This window comes from Rhopalosiphum maidis, chromosome 1 (genome assembly GCF_003676215.2).
Source record: "Rhopalosiphum maidis isolate BTI-1 chromosome 1, ASM367621v3, whole genome shotgun sequence".
Lineage (NCBI taxonomy): Eukaryota > Metazoa > Arthropoda > Insecta > Hemiptera > Aphididae > Rhopalosiphum > Rhopalosiphum maidis.
The window spans coordinates 49,313,688-49,334,664 of NC_040877.1; the positions used below are offsets into that span (position 1 = coordinate 49,313,688).

Here is a 20,977-nt window from a genome sequence, read left to right on the forward strand (position 1 = left end):
TTTAGTTGACTATTTTTATAGATTAAATAAAATAATTTGTAATCATCTTCATTAGAATAAAATATTAATACTTTGCAATATCTGTAAAGATTTGGTCTATAGTTTATATGTTTTAATTTTACGATAATATGTCAAACAGCTAAAATAGAAAAATAGATTGTATAATATCACAAAGAGTTCAATAAAAAAAACCATAGATTTATCATATTTTAATATTCGTCATCTGTGGCATACGACAATCGATGACATTCGTCGAAGACGATTAACAATTCTATAATTTTCTTAATGAACAGTCGTTAAACAACAGTCTTCAATACACGACAAGAACTCTCCTTTTCATTTCTTGCTGTTTATTTTCATAAAATATCTTTATACTCCTATTTAGAATCATGATGAAGATCGTATGAAGAAAATTTGGAGTTTTGTCGGCGGCGGTGCAGTACTCCGTATACACTGTAGATTGGTACAACTCCGTTTCCCGAGAAGAGTCGACGCTTAGGTAAGTTTTATTTATTATTCTTTTTCGGGATTAAAATTATTTTTTAAACTTAAAATAAAATATATTAATTTATATGAATCATCCGCGCTAGTCGGACGATGTAGTTGATGTAGACGCATATCTTATTCTCCAGGGTCCAATGAAAAAAAAGTACACAATGCTTACTTATTTTATTCATTAATTATAGTAGACGAAAATTGTGAGAAATAACAACGATGTATTATTTGTATTGTTCACGATTATATTATATTAGTACACCTTAGATTCTGGACGTGGACGTAACGAAAAATGTATAATAATTTTACAATTATGTTTTTTATTTTCTGTTTGTCATGAATTCTTGTAGCAAATATGGATATATTTGGTACTTTGGGTAGTAAATAAAATAATTATAATTTTTTTTTATAAAATAAAACAAAAAAATTTCAGATCATGCCATAATATCGGAAAAACAAAAAAACTGAAATAATGACGCCATATCCTTGTATAATGTCAACCCGGAGGACGATTGGGGCAGCATCAATAAGAAACTCATCTGAATAACAATATAAGTGTTACAAGGCTGTGTTTGTTTAATCCTATAATTTTTTTTAACAGTTGTACAGTATATTATGAATATTTACTTAAATTATTTATAATTTTTATGGATTTTCTTCAGAAAATATACTGTACTACGGTTTTAGGTGTTCTTTTTATTTTAATATAACCTTAATAAATTACCAATTTTTTCAATTTTTTTTCTTATCACATAGCTAGTTCGTCTTTGTGATTGTTTAAATTTACATTTTTTATAGTTATTGTACTGTTTAACTTTCTTATAAAAGAGAGTGAGGAATTTAAAAGGTGGCCACCGAACAGAAAGTTAAACTGCAATATACTATAATCTTTTTACTTCTTGTTTACATTTTTAACTGATAAATAATAAATATAAAATTTAAAATTAAATTAAATTCAAAATAAAAGAACACCAGCATAGATTTCTTAAACATTAAAATTTTTCTATAAGTTTAAATTACATTTAATTTGCACATTAGTTAAAGTTTTATAGGAACCGACGGATTATGGATTATTCACCGATGAAGAATTTGTCATTGAGCTGATGGGAAATGTGTCGGCACTCGACTTCGTTTCGACCGGGAGGAAGATTGGCAGCATCAATAAGAAGCACAACTTAATATCAACTGTCCAAAGGATTTGTTTGTATTATATTATAATTTTTAAAATCGTTGTAGGTACAGTATACTATATAAAATATATAATATTTATTAGTGAAGAAGGATTTGTCACAAAGCTGATGGGAAATGTGTCGGCTGTATTTCAACACTGAGGACGTCTGGCAGCATCAATAAGAAGCTCATCTTAATATCAACCGTCAAAAGGATTTGTTTGTATCATATTATAAGTTTAAATTACATTTAATCAGCACATTAGTTGAAGTTTTATAGGAACCGATGGATCATGGATTATTCACCGAAGAAGAATTTGTCATTGAGCTGATGGGAATGTGTCGGCACTCGGCTTCGTTTCTACCCGGAGGAAGATTGGCAGCATCAATAAGAAGCACAACTTAATATCAACTGTCCAACAGCTTGTTTGTATTATATTATAATTTTTAGAATCGTAGTAGGTACAGTATACTATATATAAATATATAATATTTATTAGTGAAGAAGAATTTGTCACAAAGTTGATGGAAAATGTGTCGGCTGTATTTCAACACTGAGGACGTCTGGCGGCATCAGTAACAAGTTCATCTTAATATCAACTGTCCAAAGGATTTGTTTGTATTATATTATAATTTTTAGATTCGTAGTAGGTACAGTATACTATATATAAATATATGATATTTATTAGTGAAGAAGGATTTGTCACAAAGCTCATGGGAAATGTGTCAGCACTCGGCTTCGTTTCAACCCGGAGGAAGATTGGCAGCATCAATGAGAAGCTCATCTTAATATCTACCGTCAAAAGGACTTAGTTTAGTACATAGATTTATTAAATTATTTGTAGTTTATATTGTAGTTGTAATGATGTAGTATACTTTATAAGTAGTTTATTAATTTAGACTTATCTAATAGCTATTCCACTCATCCAACACACTGACTATCGCTGGCCGGCAACACACATATTATACACATTTACCGCTTGTAGAGTAGCGAAAATCGTAGTTTTATTCCTAGATTTCTTTATTGAAATAAATTATATAGTATTATTAGTATCTTCGTAGTTTTAGTTGTTGTAGATTTTTTTTATTAATTGAATGCATTCATATGATCAATGGCGTATTTAGGAATTTTAGGATAAGGGCAACACATATTTTGCCGCCTTTAAAAAACTAAAAAACTTCTATGCCGCGCAATGGTGAAACTGTTAATACCATAGAATATAGTATTCTACATCTCTATGGCACACATTTGTTGTGAAAAATATTAATGATTAACGTCACTGCGCCAGTACTCATAAAGTACGAAATAAAAATTCTTAAATTCTTAAAATCTAAATTCTTAAAAATTAGCCGTTCTGGTAAACGGGACTCAAAGCCCCTTCCTAAATACGTCTCTGCATATTGTGCGTTCTCGCTTAAGATGTGGATTAGGCCTATTGGGGACACCACAATAAAAAAAACGCGCCTCGTGTAATACCTCATAAAGTTATTAAACAATACGGACAATGTTATTGTACGTCGTTTAATAATAAAGGTGGTGTGGAAAATTACCTAATACTGTTATTCTTATCTTATAGTTACCTTGCATACATTTTTTTTTATTAAATACCAATTAAATAATTATTTATATCAAGAAACGAGAAATATTAACGTTTTATAAAGTATTCCAATAAAATAGTTTTGAAAACTATTTAACTATTTTTTGTTATAAAAAAAACTCCAAGTAATTATTTTATTAGTTTTTATTTTACAAAGACACTATCAAAAGCGGGTCAAGTTTAATATTGCCAGAAATATTGTATGTATCTATTACTTTACTTAAATCATTGAATTTACACATATTTTGTTTACTAATTATTGTGTATTTTATTTTTATTTCATGCAAATTTGAAACTTCATATTTTACTAATTTACTGGCACATTGGTTACGTAGGTATTTGTGTCTTATAATAAAATACAAATGTTTGCTTTTGACTATGTGATTGTATACATTTGGATTTTATTAACCATAGGCTATAATTCCTCTAACATCATTATGTTCTCAATCTTTTACGCTAACTAGTTTTCAACAAAAGTGATTTTTTATTTTCTTAAAATTCAAAAACGAAGAGCTGTAAAATTTAAAATGTTTACTAAGTATTTATATTATCATTTTTTCTATAAATGGTATAATTTTCATATAATTGTAATTAATTTCGTACTCTTTATAAACAATTATATTTGTGTGCTTTATTATTGTTTTTTAATAGCAAAAATTGATAAATGCGTCAAAATCCTTGAAAATTGAATTAATAATTTCTTAATTAGTTGTTAGTTTATTCATTAAAAATATAAAAAAATGTATATTCACAATAATTTTATAAACGTTTTCTGTTCCATAGTTAGAAATTTTAGTTTTTGGGGGTGGGGAAATTTCAAAATTGTTCATAATAATCATGGATTATATAACGTCAATTACACATGTATAAAACCATATAGGTAGTAATTAGTAATTATTCTCAGTAAATGAAAATAATAAAATAATTCAATATAATATAATATAATGATGCGATATAGAACAATACTATGCAACTTCTTATACAACTTTAATATACAGTTTTTTTAAATTACCAAGTTTTGTTTAAAAGTTTACTTTCAGGGGAGGTTGTAGGGGCAAGTTCCTCCTTTGCGCCCCCCGTAACTACGCCACCGAATGTATATAATATACTGTCTCCGCTTAGAATAGTTTTCTGTTCAAAATGAATTATATCTTTAAAATTAGATTTAAATTCAAATCCAACACACCTATAAAAGTGACCTACTCGTCACCAAATGTATAGGCGTATAGCAGAACATTACCACTTTATACCTTTTTATTACAATCATTTATTAGGACACCTGTATGAGAGTTGAATAAAAAATTTTTTTTAATTAAATTAATATTATTTAAAATAAAATACCTATACAAATATACCTACTTATACTGCTTAATATATATAAACTAGTTGTTAATGAAGCTGGCAGTTCATTTTCTGAACTCAGATGAGATTTAATTACTAATTAATCAATATATATATATATTATAAATAAATGTATCGTAGTTCATCAATTATGAGTTAGCTATCAAGCCGCATAAATAGTAAATACCATTAGATATTATTTGGCAGTTTGGCACATTATACATTTAAATTGCGTGTTAAAAAGAAATAAATACTCCTAATGTATTCGTCATCAAGTCATCTCATTTTAATATGCTAGCTTGGGCTACAATAATTACAATATGTACGTGATGAGCATTCCACTTATTGTATTCTAATTTCTAACCTTACTTATGTTCAATGCGACAATTCATCGATTATATACAATATATGTACCTATACATCACATTAAAAATGTATGTATGTTCTAAAACAATAACATCGCCATTGTCGCACATGCAGGCCACAGAGGTGCCAGAGGGTGTTTAGCACCCTCAGCTTATTTTGAGCTAAAAATGTTGTTAAAAGTGTACATTTTTCGTTTATAAAAATAAGTTTAATAAGTTTGTATTATTGTATTGGTAATGCACTAATACCATGGACAATGGACGTACTTTATACATATATTTACATATTATATAATATGTACAATATTGGGTATTTGGGTTTGCGATGTTAGTATGTTAACTATTTATAATTATAACGCATTGGATTTTGGAAACGAGATCTTAACATCATAAGCTATCGGCTTGTCAATGTTTAGTTTATAGGTAATTTTATTTTACAATTTGAGTTTTACGAATTAAATGTAAATAAATAAATAAATAAAAATAAATCCCACAACAATTTTGTCAATAAAAAAAGGTCTAATATAATATAAGCTTAATATAAAAGTTTAATAGCAATATAGATGTCTGGGCGGCGCATTTAATATATATGTTTTGAATACAAATTATTTTAATACTTTTCTAACAATATTAAATATTAATATCACATGTCCCCACAATATTTTTAATTTTTTATACTTAAAATGGTTTTGAAAATGTTTATAAATAAAATAAAAAAATAATAGCAATTAAAAAAGTAAAAAAAATTCAAATATATATATTACATATATAAATAATAATATATAAAATAATATATAATATACATACAAATAGTTAATATATAATATCAATTAAGCTAAATAAAACTTTTCTTAAATAAATTTCAAATAAAAATTAGTTTTGGTATTTGTAATTGCATCGCAAATCAATTTTTTCATCAAACTTTGAACTATATTATTTTGTATTTCTAATTCATCCATTTGAAAATCAGTCCATTTACTATCCTCTTCGTGCATTTGATTTACTACAAATTTATTTACTTTTTCTTCACACTCATCTAGGTCAATAATCCGATTCATTTTTTTTATAACTATATCACTTAAATCTTTAGGATTTTTTGGTTTTGCCCTAAAATTTTTCAATCCTTTAATAGATCTTTTCCATAAAGGTAAATTTGTTTCATCAATAAATAAATCATTTGCAATTTCTTTACAGTAATCAAAAATCAATATTTTATAATCAGCATGTAAAACTGAATCTGAATCTATAATAAAGTCATTTGATAATGGGCTTTGAGAACCATTGAATATTTGATTAGCAGCTGTCAAAACTATTTTGTGAACTTCATCAGATGTATAAGGCATGTCAATAAGTGCTTTAATTTTTGTGGGACTCTTGTAAGGGGGTGGTGGCTTATTAGGTATTTCTCTTAGAAAAAATTGTGCTTCTTCGGACAAGCGAAGACGTTCAATCTAAAAGAAAAAAAAATTCAATATATTATTAAATATAATTTATTCTGAGAAAGTCATTCAGGCTTCAGTATACTTCTTCTTCAATACGTATTTGTTCTTGTTTTAATTTTTCTGCTTCTTGTTGAGTATGACTGAGCATGACATCGTTACTTTCATCTTGATAAGTTTGAGATTTCTTCTAAAACCAATTAAATTAGAAAATTAACTTACAAACAAATCCAAATGGTTAATTTGATAAATTAATAAGAACACTAAAAACACATTATATATTTAAAATTGTTATTATTACCTGCTCTAGATACTTTTGATAAAACAATTCAAATGATTTTTCATTGTCAACATCATTAATTTTGTGTTCTAGAGTAAAATCAATAAATACATATACAATACATACATATATTACATTATTTACAAAGTTGAAGCAATACATGATTAATTATATATTTTTAAATTGCATAAGAATGAAGTTGTTATTAACAACAAATAAATGAAAATAATCTAACAAGTGCCTACAAAAAATGTAAAAACTTGAAATTGAATCCAAATTTTTTACTTAAATTTTAAAATGACAAATGTTCAACTAATAAACACAATTTCAAGACTTAAAATTTGGCTGAGAATTTTATTTTATATAAAAAAACTTATAAACAAATAAAATAAAAATATTAATTGATTTACTCAATAAATAATACAAATTATAAGCATAGATAAATATGCACACAAACTAATGTAAAAAACGATTATTATGAAGTTGAAGTATATATTGGTGCAAAAAAAAAAGCAAGACAGCAAGCAGTAAAATATGCATTAATAAAATAAAGACATAAGCAAACATTTTAGAGCAGTCAAATTAAGAACTGTTTTATAACAAAATAAATCATTCACTTACTAAAATTTAAACATTCTGATAATTTCAGTTTTTTTTTTTTAGAAGAAGACCACTTTAAATATACTTTTAATTTTTCCATTTCTATTTCATTCAATTTAGGTAAATACATTTGAAGCATATCGGTAAAAATTGGTTGGAAATGTTGCTTAAAAAGTACGTCTGAAATAATTTTTGCTTGCTCCGAAAGAATAATCCGGTTTTGATTCTCTTCTTCACGTTTTAAGATTAATAATAATGGAGTTTCTTCAGTTAAATTATTAAGATCTTTTTTTTTTGAACAAATTAACGATTTATTCATATTAGATTTCAGTGATTTTTTTGTATCTTTTAGAAGACAATTAAAAATATTAGTAGTAATAGCATTTACTTTCTCGTCATTAGAATTATCGTTTTGAACCTAAAATATAATACAAAAGGTTTGGTTTAGTTATTAATAATATAAATAACTTTTCACTATAATTTTACTTACAAAATTAGTATGATCATCCGAATATTGTTCAATAAATGTTTTATCCTCAAACATTATTTCTCCTTCACTTCTTTCTTCTTCATAAGAAGTTTCATTACTTTGTTCACTGTCGTTTAATTCTACAATATTATCATTTTTATTAAATTGATATGAACCTTGAAAGTCCGATGTATAATCATCTGATGTAAAATCTGAACTATAAATATCATCTAAACCTATTTTATGATTAGGTACCTCAAATTGACTGACACTGTTTTCCAGCTTTTCACATACATCAGTATCATTTTTGTTTAAATTAACTAAGAGTTTTCTTTGAATAGCACTCCTATCAGATAAACTTATTGTATCGGAGCAGTTAATATTGTCATAAATAGTCAGTGACTTTTTATTATCTGTTTTTAGATATGGTTCTTGGTTATTTGAAGTTTCTGACATACTTTGATTTGAAATAGAATACTTACATGAAGCAATATCTAAATGTATACCATTGTCAATTGTTTCATTTACTTCACACAAATGTGTTTCTTTCTTTAAATTTGCTTTGACATTATTTGATGTTTCAATGTTTAAAGTATTCTGAGGTTGAGATTTAAAAAAAATATTTACTTCAGTTTTAATTTCGTTAGATTTTTTTGAAGTATTTACTTCTTTTACAGTGTGTTTTTCATGTAACTGTGTACCTTCAAAAACTGGAATTGATTCTAACGATTGAAATGATTGTTCTGTAAGTTTATAACTATCAATATTCACTGAATCAAAATTATTTGTATACATATTACTATGATTTTTCTTTGATTCATTAATATTTTTTTTTTGTAATTCATCTACTGTTTTATTTAGAGATATACTATGATCACATGACGCATCAGTTGCAATTGGAAAGAAATATGTCTTCCCATCTGTCAATGTTATTCTATCTGATTCATCCATATATTGATTATCAATATTTTCATTATTAATTACATTTTGAAGAATAGAACAACTAGAATTTGTTGAAGAAGAATGGTTTTTTATTGAAAACTTTGATTCGTGCATACTTTTTTTTTTAATTTCAACCATCAAGCTTTTTCTTGATTCTTCAATTTTCTTGTCATATAAATTTATCTGTTTCAAAAGATCTTGTTCTTTAGCTTTAAGATTTTCTAATCTAAGTTTTTTTTGTTCTTTTTTCAATCTAAAAGATTCTAACTTTCTAGCTTCAAGTTGTTCTTGTAAAGTTATTATTCGTATATCCATATCACTCTGTTCTGAATTTGTACCTTAAAAATAAATGAACATAAATAATTAAGTCAAACAATTTTTTAAATCATTTTATTTACTATTTGATGTATCCGAAATATGTTTTTTCAGTTTAACAGGACTTGTTGATAAAATCGGCGACAGTGATCTTTTATCCTCGGTTTCAATTGTATCAAATATTTCATTTTTATAAGATAAATCAATACAATTAATTGATTGTATATTTTCATTATTGGTATAGTTACATCTAAACATTTTATAGCTAGTTATTAATTACTATATTTATATAGTTATTAGAGAAAATTGAACACTAACTTAGTTTTAGAAGTTTGTATAGCTTTATCAATGACAGACTGTGAAGAATATCTAACATCTGTTTGAACTTCAACGTTTTGAACTTGATCTAAAATATTAGTTTCAATACTAATAGGACTAGTTGCTTGATCTAATAACAATATAATTAATATTTATTAAAAATTAAACATAAAATTTTTAAGTGAATGCACTAATATATTATAATATGATAAACAATTAACTTATTTAAGAATCTAATAGAGCAATACATAATAAAAATAATTTTTTCCTATTTTATAAATAAGTAAAAAAGTATAATACTAAACACCTTAACATGATAACTGCCATGAGCCCGCCAGCGTCCTAATACGGATATGTAACTGTGGAACCACGGTTAAATAATAGGGCATTACTGTAATGTTTGTGTATGTATTTATAAATAGGAGAGTCTAATCTTAATTTTAATTATAGCGTTTCAATTGGAAAAATCTGAATACAGTAGAACCTTGATTATCCGAACCTCCGTTATACAAACCCTCTATTATTCGAACTACAATTAGCGTATCCGAACACAGCGAGTCAAAAAGGGTTAAGATATTTCAGGTTACGGGTTATGGGTTTGAAACCAGTTAACATTTTTAGCAGGTTTCGAGTTTCGGGTTCATCACTGGGTAAATTTAAAAACAATATAATAAATATTATATATTATGTTCCTATGTATGTAATGTATTTCTAATAATGTAATGTATGGAATTCTAATAAAATATTAATAATAATAATAAATATGTATGTACACAATATAAAATTTTAACTGTTTAAAAAAAACTTTTTTTTTTAATTTCCAATATTCGAACTAGGTGTGGGCCAATTAGTTTGGATAATCAAGGTTCTACTGTATTACAAATTTAAAATGAAAGTCGTTAGGTCACCGGCAGTCAACTAACCTAACCAAACTTACCAAACACACTAAAAATAAAAGAATCAATTATTATTAAGTCATTATTTCTATACCATAAAAAAATATAGTATATTAAAAACAATGAGGGTTTGAACTGCTGGCTAAAAATTTGCTATGTTGTATGTATGTAAGACGAGGACAATACGTGCAGGTTCTATGTCCTCTTAATCAGGCACATATACAAAATAAAATTTTGGGGAGGGGGGTACAAAATTTAACAATACAAATTGTGCAGCAACATAATAAAACAATTTTTTCACACACAACCCCCCCCCCTGTATACGTGCCTGCTCTTAATGTATCCGTGTTAGGTTGCCCACAGGCTCATGACAGTTTACATGTTAAGTAATCAAATATTATCAATGTATGAACTCACTTCGTAATATAATTTTAGATTTATCCAATTCAAACTTTGATGGTAAAGTATTATTTTTAGATTCAATTGGATTAATTTTATCATGTTTACTATCAATATTATAAAAATCATCAGACTTATAAAATTGCTTAAAAACATGAGAATTCATTGACTGACAACTATGATCTTCTTTCTAAAATCAAATGTTTCTTATTATTCTCAAGTACATCTAAGGTTTAATAGACAAATATTACCTTTGGAAATTGATCTAAGCTTTTTAATTTACGTATAATTTTTTTGGAAGAAGATTCATTTTTTAAATGTTGAATATGTTCTTCAAGCATTATAAAGCGTTGCTTATATACTGAATCAATTACTCTACCAAGTCGTTTTACTTGCGACAAGGAGTGTTCTAACTTTTTTACAGTACCTCTTTGTTTTTGTTTGAACAATTGAAACTGTTTTTCATAACTGGGTCTGTTTTTGAAATTTCTTTAAAATGTGCATAATATTAATAGTTAAAATGAAATATAGTAATAGAACAAAGAACTTTAAATTATTAAAAAAAAAGTTCTTACTTAATTTGAAGGTCATACATAGTAATTTCCCACTTTAAACGATTAGTTAAAGATTTTTCCCTCAAACTAAGTATAGTATGGTGTTGTTTTGCCCTGAGTTTTTCATCCTTCATTAATTGTTCAAACTAAAAAAAAAAATAAATTTTATCAATATTTGATAGTTATAAATATAGTATATTAGGTAAACAGTTTGATTGGCATTAATATTTAAGCAATTTTTTTAAAAAATATTTTTATGTGATTCAAAATATTTAATTTACTGGTTATTAAATAATATTTTTTTCATTTTCTGATTGACAATCAATACTGTCAATATAATAATCAGAAGCTACATCACTTCTAAAACTTTTAGCATAAAAGCAAATAAAGAAAGAAAATAAATAAATAATAATTAAAGAAATAATTGTTTTATTTAAACTGATGTCGATATACATTTGTTTATAATCATAGTATTAAATTTTTTATTAAAAACGGACTCACTCTAAATATTTACTATAATATATAATATATATATATATGATTACCATTTGAATAGAAAAGCCAGTTATTGTTTTATCTACACCCATCATATTTGATGATAAAGCATTTAGTTTGGAAAAAGGTGCAGCAATATCACTATCATTATTAGAATTGGAGTGATCATTCAGTTCGATAGATTGTTCCTGTAATTTTTGCAACTTTGTTAAATATCAATTAAAATTTTAGTACAAAATAAAATAGTACGTTGAATTGATAATTATAAATATTAAAATATATAAGTAATACATTAGTTTTAATTGACATGTCACAGCTCATTTTTTCTATATCACATAAGGAGTCATTTAATTGGTCCAGAGTATCAAGTTCTGCTTGAAATTCATCATGGATTTCAGAAAACTAATAAAAAAAAAAAGAAAAGAAAAATTAATAATAATAATTTAACTTATTTGGTTAATTTATAACTCACACAATGAGATGATCTATTATTTGTATTATTTTCATCAAATTGTAAATTTATGGAAGTATTACGTAAATTATTTGAATAATTACAACAATTGTTTTTTGTTAACAAATCAAAGTCATAATTAAGTTTTTTTACAACTTGTTTAATATCATCATTAGTTATTATATTTAATTTAGTAAATAATTTGTCATTATTTATTGTATTTACTTTTTCTTCACAATTATTATTCTCAATAATATTAATTGAAAATGGGTTATTAGACTTTGGCTTAATTTCTTCATCAATTAATGAAGTTGTATAGCTAGCTAAACAGTTTTTTGGTTCAATATGGTTAATATTTGGTAAATTTGTCTCTTCATCGCACACATTTACATCTAGTTGATTAAGTTCAGTAGAATCAAGATTATTGATTTTATTAGAATACAAATTATTTACAATTGTGCATTCATTTATACTTAAATCAGCAGTAGGTTCACTGAAATCCAAATTATTATTTTTTGATTGTTGTAAATTTAGTTTAGATTTCAATATTGAAATAAAATTCATTGTAGGTGGTGGAGATTTTGAAGTCGACATTGATAATATATTATTACAATGCTCAGTTTGTGTGGATTCTGAAGTACACGTTTTAACTGGCAAACATTGATCTAACAACAATTCTTGAAGCTCTTCTAGATGGTCAATACTTAGCATAATTTCCTCGTGTGATTTAATAGGCAACTGTAAGCCTGTATATGATTTAGTACTATTATTTACAATGTCTGAAAGCTTTGTACTCAAATTAATGTCAGGCATAGTCAATGTATCTCTATCTAAATAAGCAACATCATCTGGTTGTTTTTCATTTTCTTGGCATGATTTATTTGAAAAGGTTACTAAAAATATAAATTATATTAATCTTTATATTTTTAATATTCTTAAAACAATATCCTTACCATCGTTATTAACTTGTTGACCGAAAGAAATATCAGTATCAATTAGCTTAGGCATGGAAATATCAAATAAATTTCTATTAAATAATTCATAATCATCATTAGATACTAATTTAGATAATAAATTTTCAGGTTTGGTAACTTCACGTTTTTGAGGTTCTAAAAAATCAATTAAAAATTAAAAATGATAAGTATTAGTGTAATGCATTAAGCAGACTACTTACTTTGCTCAATTAATTTTGTTGTTGAAATTTTATTTGCTGTTTTTGAAGATGTACATGAACTTATAATCTAATGGTTAAAAAAAAAATAATAATAATAATAATATATAGTGTTAATTCATTATTTAATTAATTATTATAATAATTTATGTTATACTCCCATTGCATTAAATAATGTTTGAAAAAAAAACTTGTGTTAAGCGCTAGGAGTATCTTATATTATAGTTAAAACAAATAAAATAAAAATAATTACATCTTTTGTATCATTTGTACATTCATCTGTAATTTTAAAATCTTTTAATGACTTGTTTTGTACTTTTCTATGACTTTTAACTATAGGCGGTGGAGGTGACCATGTTTGATCCACCTAAAGATTGATTTTATAAGTATCATATAATATTTAATATATGTAAAAGACAAACTTATGAGTTAGGAATATCTTGTATTATAGTTAAAAACAAATCAAATAAAAATAATTACATCTTTTGTATCATTTGAATTTTTCTTTGTAACTTTAAAATCTTTTATTGACTCGTTTTGTACTTTTCTATGACTTTTAACTATAGACGGTGGAGGTGACCACGTTTGATCCATCTAAAAATAAATGTTATAAGTAACAAATAAATGTTAATAATAAATAAAAATAATTAATGCTAAGTACTGTACTTTAGGATCATTTGATTCAGTTGATAAATTAATACCAATTTTACATTCGTCTTGAACACGGGTAGTCTAAAAATGTAAGTATGTTTGTAAAACTTAATGTTTCAATATACAATTTAAGTTATTATAAGAGAAAATTAAACTCTTAAATATAGGAATTGTTTATCTGAGGTTTGGTTAGATAATACATTAAATTCTTGTTCATTATTCCAAAAAAATATCCTACACATTTTTGTTATCAACTAAAAATATTTAAGTTTTTAAATATACATTGATTATTTTATACTGGGTAATTTTTAGTATTATCAATGTAACCGATTGTATAACAAACATGAGTTTTGTTAAATACATAAAATAAACAATAACAACAGGAAATTATTATATATTAATATAATATAATACAGTAGAGCCTTGATAGTCTGGACAAATTCAGACCGATTACCGGAGGTTTTTCAAGATAACCTATTCAAATGACAAAGATTTTTATTTTTATTTCCACCATCTTTATATTTATTGTACTTTAAATTATAAAAATAGGTAGGCAATAAAAATGACGAAATTGTTTTTGTCAATAACAATATTTTATAGATTAATCGGGTTCCGGGAATTCCAAATAAACTACATAAGTTCATTGTATTTACAAAAACAAATGGATTTATATGCTGTCCCGATTACCATGTTCACCAGATGATTGGGGTCCAGACTATCGAGGATCTGCTGTACCTATAATATAATATGAGTAAACAAAGATTTTACTGGATTATAAATTGAATATTTAATTTTGGTATCCAAAGTATTAACTAACTATGCTATGGACATAATATACAACCCAATATCCATTATGACTTCTTGGCTTTCATATAATATAATTAATAAATTGTAATTACTTTTTGTTTGATAGAAGCTTTAGCTAGTTCTCTTGTAGTTTTTTGTAATTGATCTAACTTTTTTTTTCGTTCTTCTGCCATTTTTTTTTTTCTAATATATCTAATTTACATTTTTCAGTTCTTTCTTTTTTCTTTTTTTCAATAAATAATTTTGTTTCTATAGCTTTAGTATTTTTTGGAAGTGTACCTAAATTAATATAAATATTTAAGAAAATTATTATATGAATTACTGGGTGATCAAACTATTATTGAATTAGATATGACTTACATTGCTCATTAAGCAGAATAGTTTCATTTTTTGTTGGAATTGATGGTCTTATAATTGGTTTATTTGAAATTTGAATTGTATCTTTAACTGTTGGTATATAATATGGTCTAGATTTTTTCTTACATGTATCGTCCATTATTATAGCTTCTGATACATGAATCATATTTCTGGTTAATTCAGTTTATTTACACTTTTTGTTATAAATTGAAACAAAGATTTCCTTGAGTTGACATATTCCTACAAAACTTTAAATAATGGTTTAAGTAATTTAATATAATATGATGTTAGTTATAAAATAATTTTGGTTCATATACAAATAACACAAATGATCATAATTCATTAACTACACAAGTTAATGTAGTAAAATACAAAATATATTGAAATAAATATTATACTAACCAAAGTTACAATGTATATTATGATGAAATAAAATAGTTTTGTAATGTTGGATCATTCATTATTTAAACTGACATTTTTGGTTTATTTCTTGGACAAACATAACACGCTGTAATTAAATACGTAAGATGTAATAGATTAAACACATTTTAGATTTATTCCATTATTTGATACAAGAATATTTTTAAAAAAATAGTATAAGTGTACCATAGAATATAACAATTTATTATATTATTATTATGAATCCGAGTTAACGAATGCTATTATCAGTTTGTTATCAATATTCCTAGTATTTACAAAATTTTAATTGTTGTTACCTTGAAACCAGTAACCACAGTCCAAAACATCTAAGATAAGAAATAACCACAGACATATTAGTAATATGTAGAAAATAACTCTTTGAGGCTTTGAATTGTCCATTGAAATTTTTCGAAATTAACTATCTATCATATAAGCATAATATATATTATTACTTGATAGTTTTAACTGTATGTATGTGTCTTTTCTCTAGTAATATAATAACATTAACAGCATTATAGCAATATAGCTGCAAATAAAATAAAGAATAGATATTATTATTCAAATAGATTATGTTTATATATTATTTCAAGTATTTGGTTATATAGTTAATTGGTAATACACGAAAAATACGCCAATAGTCGATCACATTTGGATTTTTCGGAGAAAATCGATAGAAAAATACATAACATGAATAATAATAAAATTGTCCATCTTCCGTTGATGTTATTGTCTAGGTTTCATCGATGATTCCTCCGTTTATTTTCAAAATATTCCTCTCAAAAATTCCTGTATAATTTTCGGAATGTGAATGGTCACCATCCGTCACATGTCGGTCACATGACCCGATAGACGATCTTAAGTTTATTCTATGGACGCCAAAATGGAATCCAAACCCCAAGCTTTTCCATTTTATATTTTTTCTCATCATCATTCTCGGATTTCGGTACTCGATCGCTGTCCTCCGTAGTCTCAATCTCATTAAAAGTAAAAACATTTAAACACTTTATCGTCTTTATCGCCCAAGTTATTTTCAAACATGTTGGATATGTATACCTAATACTCAACAATTTTTTTTCTTATACTCAGCAAGAAATTAACATGTTCAACAAAACTCAACTACACGCCAAAGTGGTGCGACATACAAACAGCTAGAAACCACCGATAGTACCGGTTCCTGTAAGTATGCACAATTGTTTAATTTATAAAATAACTATCAAGCTAATGTGATTGATGATTATAATATTATTTATTATATTATAGTATATAACCATAATATATGATAGTAGGTATTATACATTAATTACATTTTGTTATTATTGAAACTAATATTGCTAATATTTTCTAAAATGCAATTCGTTTCAAAAACGATGATAATATTATATATTAAGTATTAAACTTAATAATTATTAATTGCTGTAGATTAATTTGTTACATGATGTAAAATAAAAAATGCAATAAATTTGTAAAGTATAATAATATCTTTTGTGAAACGATTTTAATATGTAAAGATGTTAGATAGTATCAATTCGACAGAAAAACCGAGGAACTCGGTCTATAGTATCTCGTCGTTGAATTAATGAGTAGATGAATCTGTATAATAATAAATAAATGTGATAAATTTGAATTCAATGAAACATCATTATATCATTTTACGGTTCTGAGAGGAGACTGCCGGCCTTACTTTTAAGAATATTTTGAATATTTTATTTATTTATATTAGACACCTATTATTATTAATTTATTGTTCTTTTATTGTACAATTGTAGAAGTAAATTATTTTAATTTTTACCAAAAATAACATATAATTTTAAATATATCGCTCATTAAATTATAAATCCTAAATGACCTACAAGTAAAATAATTTAAATAGGTTCATAGTATAAATAGCTTAAAATTTTTATTAAGCATAGAAAATATAGTAATAAGTATAATTTTTGATGAACAAAAAAGTTTCAAGTCTTTACTATACCGTCTACACTGTCGGTAAATATCTTTTAAACTAAGAAAAATCTCTGAAATCACTAAAATTTTTTATATAATATTATATATATCAAATAAATGTAAACAAATTGTACGTACCTGTGTATTTTTTTTATTTTTAAATTACATTAAAAACAATTTATGTAGAAACTTCTATGAAATTTTTAAACATTTTTACCGTAAATCAAACAATTTATCAACAAAAATAAAAAAAAGTTAGACAATTTCCAAATGTCTATAAATAGCTAATATAAAGTAAAAATAATATCAAGTCTAGAAAATTTTAACATAAATATTTAGTGAACATTTAAATCTTTACGGATGTTACTTTATATTAAGAAAAAAAAATGCGAGCTAGTGGATACAGTAGTTCTATTGTACAGTTAGTAGGAGTCAAGCGGATTACTGTAATATAACTTATTATAAGTAGGGCTGTGAATTTCATGCACTAAAAAACCTTAAAAAATGCAATAAGATATGCACTTAAAATGATAAAAATAATGGTATAAAATGCCCTGAAAATGGTTTTTAATTTAACATTTATATTTATATTAGTATATTATATGCATAAAAATGTATTTATTTAATAATAAAAAATTTTTTTATAAATATATTGGTTTTATTTGAATTTTGATTTTGAAGTTGATTGATTTTTTAATAATGCTATTCCCCTGAAATATTTTTTTAAAAAAAGAAAATATGACACCTAAACAGGCAAAAAATGACCGAAAAAGTCATCAATAAATGCAAAAATATGCAAAATAAAAGTTTCATAAATGGATTTATTTATTTATTTATTTTTTATTTTATTTATTTATTTTATTTATAATTTAAATTATATGTACTAACAAAGCTACGTTTCACAATTACCAAAAAGAAATGCACTTTCCTACAATTTTACAGCCCTACTTATAAGTGATTAAATATGAATTAAATTTTATAAATTTAAAAAAATGATATATATTATATGGGGCTAGGTAAATTGAGTCCGAAATACCGTTTTTGTGGTAAACTGAGTCCCGGATTTGAAAAGGTATAAGGTAAACTGAGTCCCTGGTTATAATAGGTTTAATTTCCAAAACAGCACATATTCCTTCTCACTTTTACAGGCTTAGTACTATCTGTTATTATGTTAACATAACTGGCATAGTCAAAAATATGCTTTTTTGCTTTTAATATCTAATATAATTCACATCGTTGTACATAAAAATCACAATTAATATAAAATATATATAATATATAATATACAAATTCAAGTCAAATTTTTTTTTTATTCATTACTATTTATTGTTATTATGTACATGTGGTAAAAATTTATTTTATATATTCTTAACAAATTCAAACCTTGAAATATTTTTATTTATAATATATCTATTTGAATGTATTTAAGTAAGCAAATCGGTAACCGATAATGACTAATTGGTGACTTTAGTCACTATACATTACTCATTGAATGTAAAGACTTTATTTTTAAGTAGGTACATCGTCGTTATTTATAAATTATTCTTTTGAAAAATATTATTACTTGGGACTCAATTTACCTAGCCCCAATATCCACCCAATTATTTGGAATTCAGTTTACTACTACCTATATTATATAATTACATATGACAGTTTGTCAACCTATATTACTAATTACATTTCATTTTTGATATTATGTATTTTGATTTAATTTTTTCCGAAAAATTGCATATTTGTATTTATTTTATTTTATTTATTATATTATTAATACCATATTTTTGTTATCAAGTTTTGAATCAATATAACAGTGTGAATAGGTTTGATATAAATATATAGGTAATATCTTAAAATTAGGTAATCTACAAATTTTGTTTATGCCATTGTGTAAAATAAAACTCATAATGTACATAACAATTTTAAGTCTTTAATAGGAATAATGTTTTTAAGTTGTAACAATACAATGAACATCGTCGTTATTCGTCGTTTAAATAGGTAATTTTTTGTTTAAATTTAAATTTTAAATTGTATAAATATAAGTAAACTGAGGGCCTATGAAATTATGATTTTTTTGGACTGTTTTATTCTTCCAGTCCGCCACTGTATATATATATATATATATATATGAAATATACTCCAAAAACTATAAATTAATTAAATGTATTATAAAATTATTTTTATGAGAAAAATATTAACACAAAGTAATAACATGTATTTATACTATTATCTATAGTTTATTTTCATTTTTTTTCTATTTTGTACCTATCTAATATTATATTAACGTTTTGTGATCACGATGTACAAAATTAACTTTGCAAGTTTACCTAACATCTCATTGCAGTTTAACCCGCTCTCAGAAATAAAAAATTGGAAATGCCTACGCCGAATGGCAGTTTCGATGCCAAACATTTCTATTTTGAAAACGGAATATTTTTCTAGCAGACGCTGCCTATAGGTCCAGTCAGATCAGCTGAAAACTCTGCTGATGTCGAGATGTTGGTCATTGACGTACACTTGATTAGGTTCATGCCGTTCATGATGGTTTTTGGTTTTCAGATAAATCACCTCGCGCTTCTTGACCGTCGGCTACCAGCTGTTGCGACCGGTTCAATATAACATTAGTAACCCACACGTCTTGCAGCAATCTGCTAGAATATTCCGTTTCCAGAATTGATATATTTGGCATAGAAATGGCGCTGCGGTGTAAGTATTTCAATTTTTTTATTTCTGATAACTGGTTAGACTCTACTGATGTCGAGATGTTGGGTATTGACGCACAGCTCAACAGTTGAGTGTCAATGCCCAACATTTTAACATAAGTAGAGTCTAACCAGCTCTCAGAAATAAAAAAATTGAAATGCTTACACCGCGTCGCCGTTTCGATGTCAAACATATCTATTCTGGAAACGGAATATTCTAGCAGATTGCTGTAGGATGTGTCGGTTACTATTGTTGTATCGGACCAGTCGCAACAGCCGATAGCCGAAAGGCCAAGAAGCGTGAGGTGATTTAACTGATGCGAAGGAACAAACACCCGCACTGACATCCGCACCGGCATCACCTACAAAAGATTCGACACGCTATAAACGTAAATTTTTGTGATGTAGAACCAAAAAGTTTATGAGGCGCATGCTATACTGCTGCGCATAGTTGAAGCAGATTCATCACTGTTATACACGTACACATATTATATAATGTCTATAAAATGACTAATGTCAATGTTTATGTTTATATTTGTTTGTTTGTTTGTTTGTTTATATTTGTTAATGTTTATGATTATCTTGAATAAATGTTTTTGTTAAATTATTTAATATTGGTTTTTAATTCGTATATTATTAAAAAATTACAAAATGGTATTATAAAATTAATTTATACAATATGAACATAATGACTGTATTTTTGGGTTTTAAAAAAACCTCATAGAAAATCTTGTGTTGAATAACTGTCAATTTTTTTGACCATGAACAAAAAATGTATTCACTTCATAATATATCGAACTATATTTAT

The 20,977-nt window shown here is 25.5% G+C and overlaps 1 protein-coding gene and 1 long non-coding RNA gene across 2 annotated transcripts; one reads left to right on the forward strand and one right to left on the reverse strand.

The window, feature by feature from the left end:
• Positions 1-1,464: 1,464 nt before the first annotated feature.
• LOC113549753 lies at positions 1,465-2,473 on the forward strand. Its single transcript, XR_003404951.1, has 4 exons — positions 1,465-1,699; positions 1,769-2,090; positions 2,165-2,279; positions 2,354-2,473. It is a non-coding gene; the product is annotated as an uncharacterized LOC113549753 (long non-coding RNA).
• Positions 2,474-5,819: 3,346 nt separating this feature from the next.
• On the reverse strand, positions 5,820-15,758 carry LOC113549696 (centrosome-associated protein 350-like). Its single transcript, XM_026951109.1, is given in 22 exon segments — positions 5,820-6,419; positions 6,493-6,597; positions 6,709-6,776; positions 7,309-7,705; positions 7,778-9,036; positions 9,097-9,263; positions 9,332-9,461; positions 10,645-10,816; positions 10,878-11,115; positions 11,202-11,326; positions 11,726-11,863; positions 11,967-12,077; positions 12,148-13,019; positions 13,080-13,235; positions 13,301-13,367; positions 13,551-13,664; positions 13,778-13,891; positions 13,964-14,029; positions 14,848-14,927; positions 14,930-15,034; positions 15,116-15,360; positions 15,515-15,758. Coding segments are annotated over 21 exon segments (5,247 nt in total). The 5' UTR covers positions 15,279-15,360; positions 15,515-15,758.
• Positions 15,759-20,977: the final 5,219 nt, after the last annotated feature.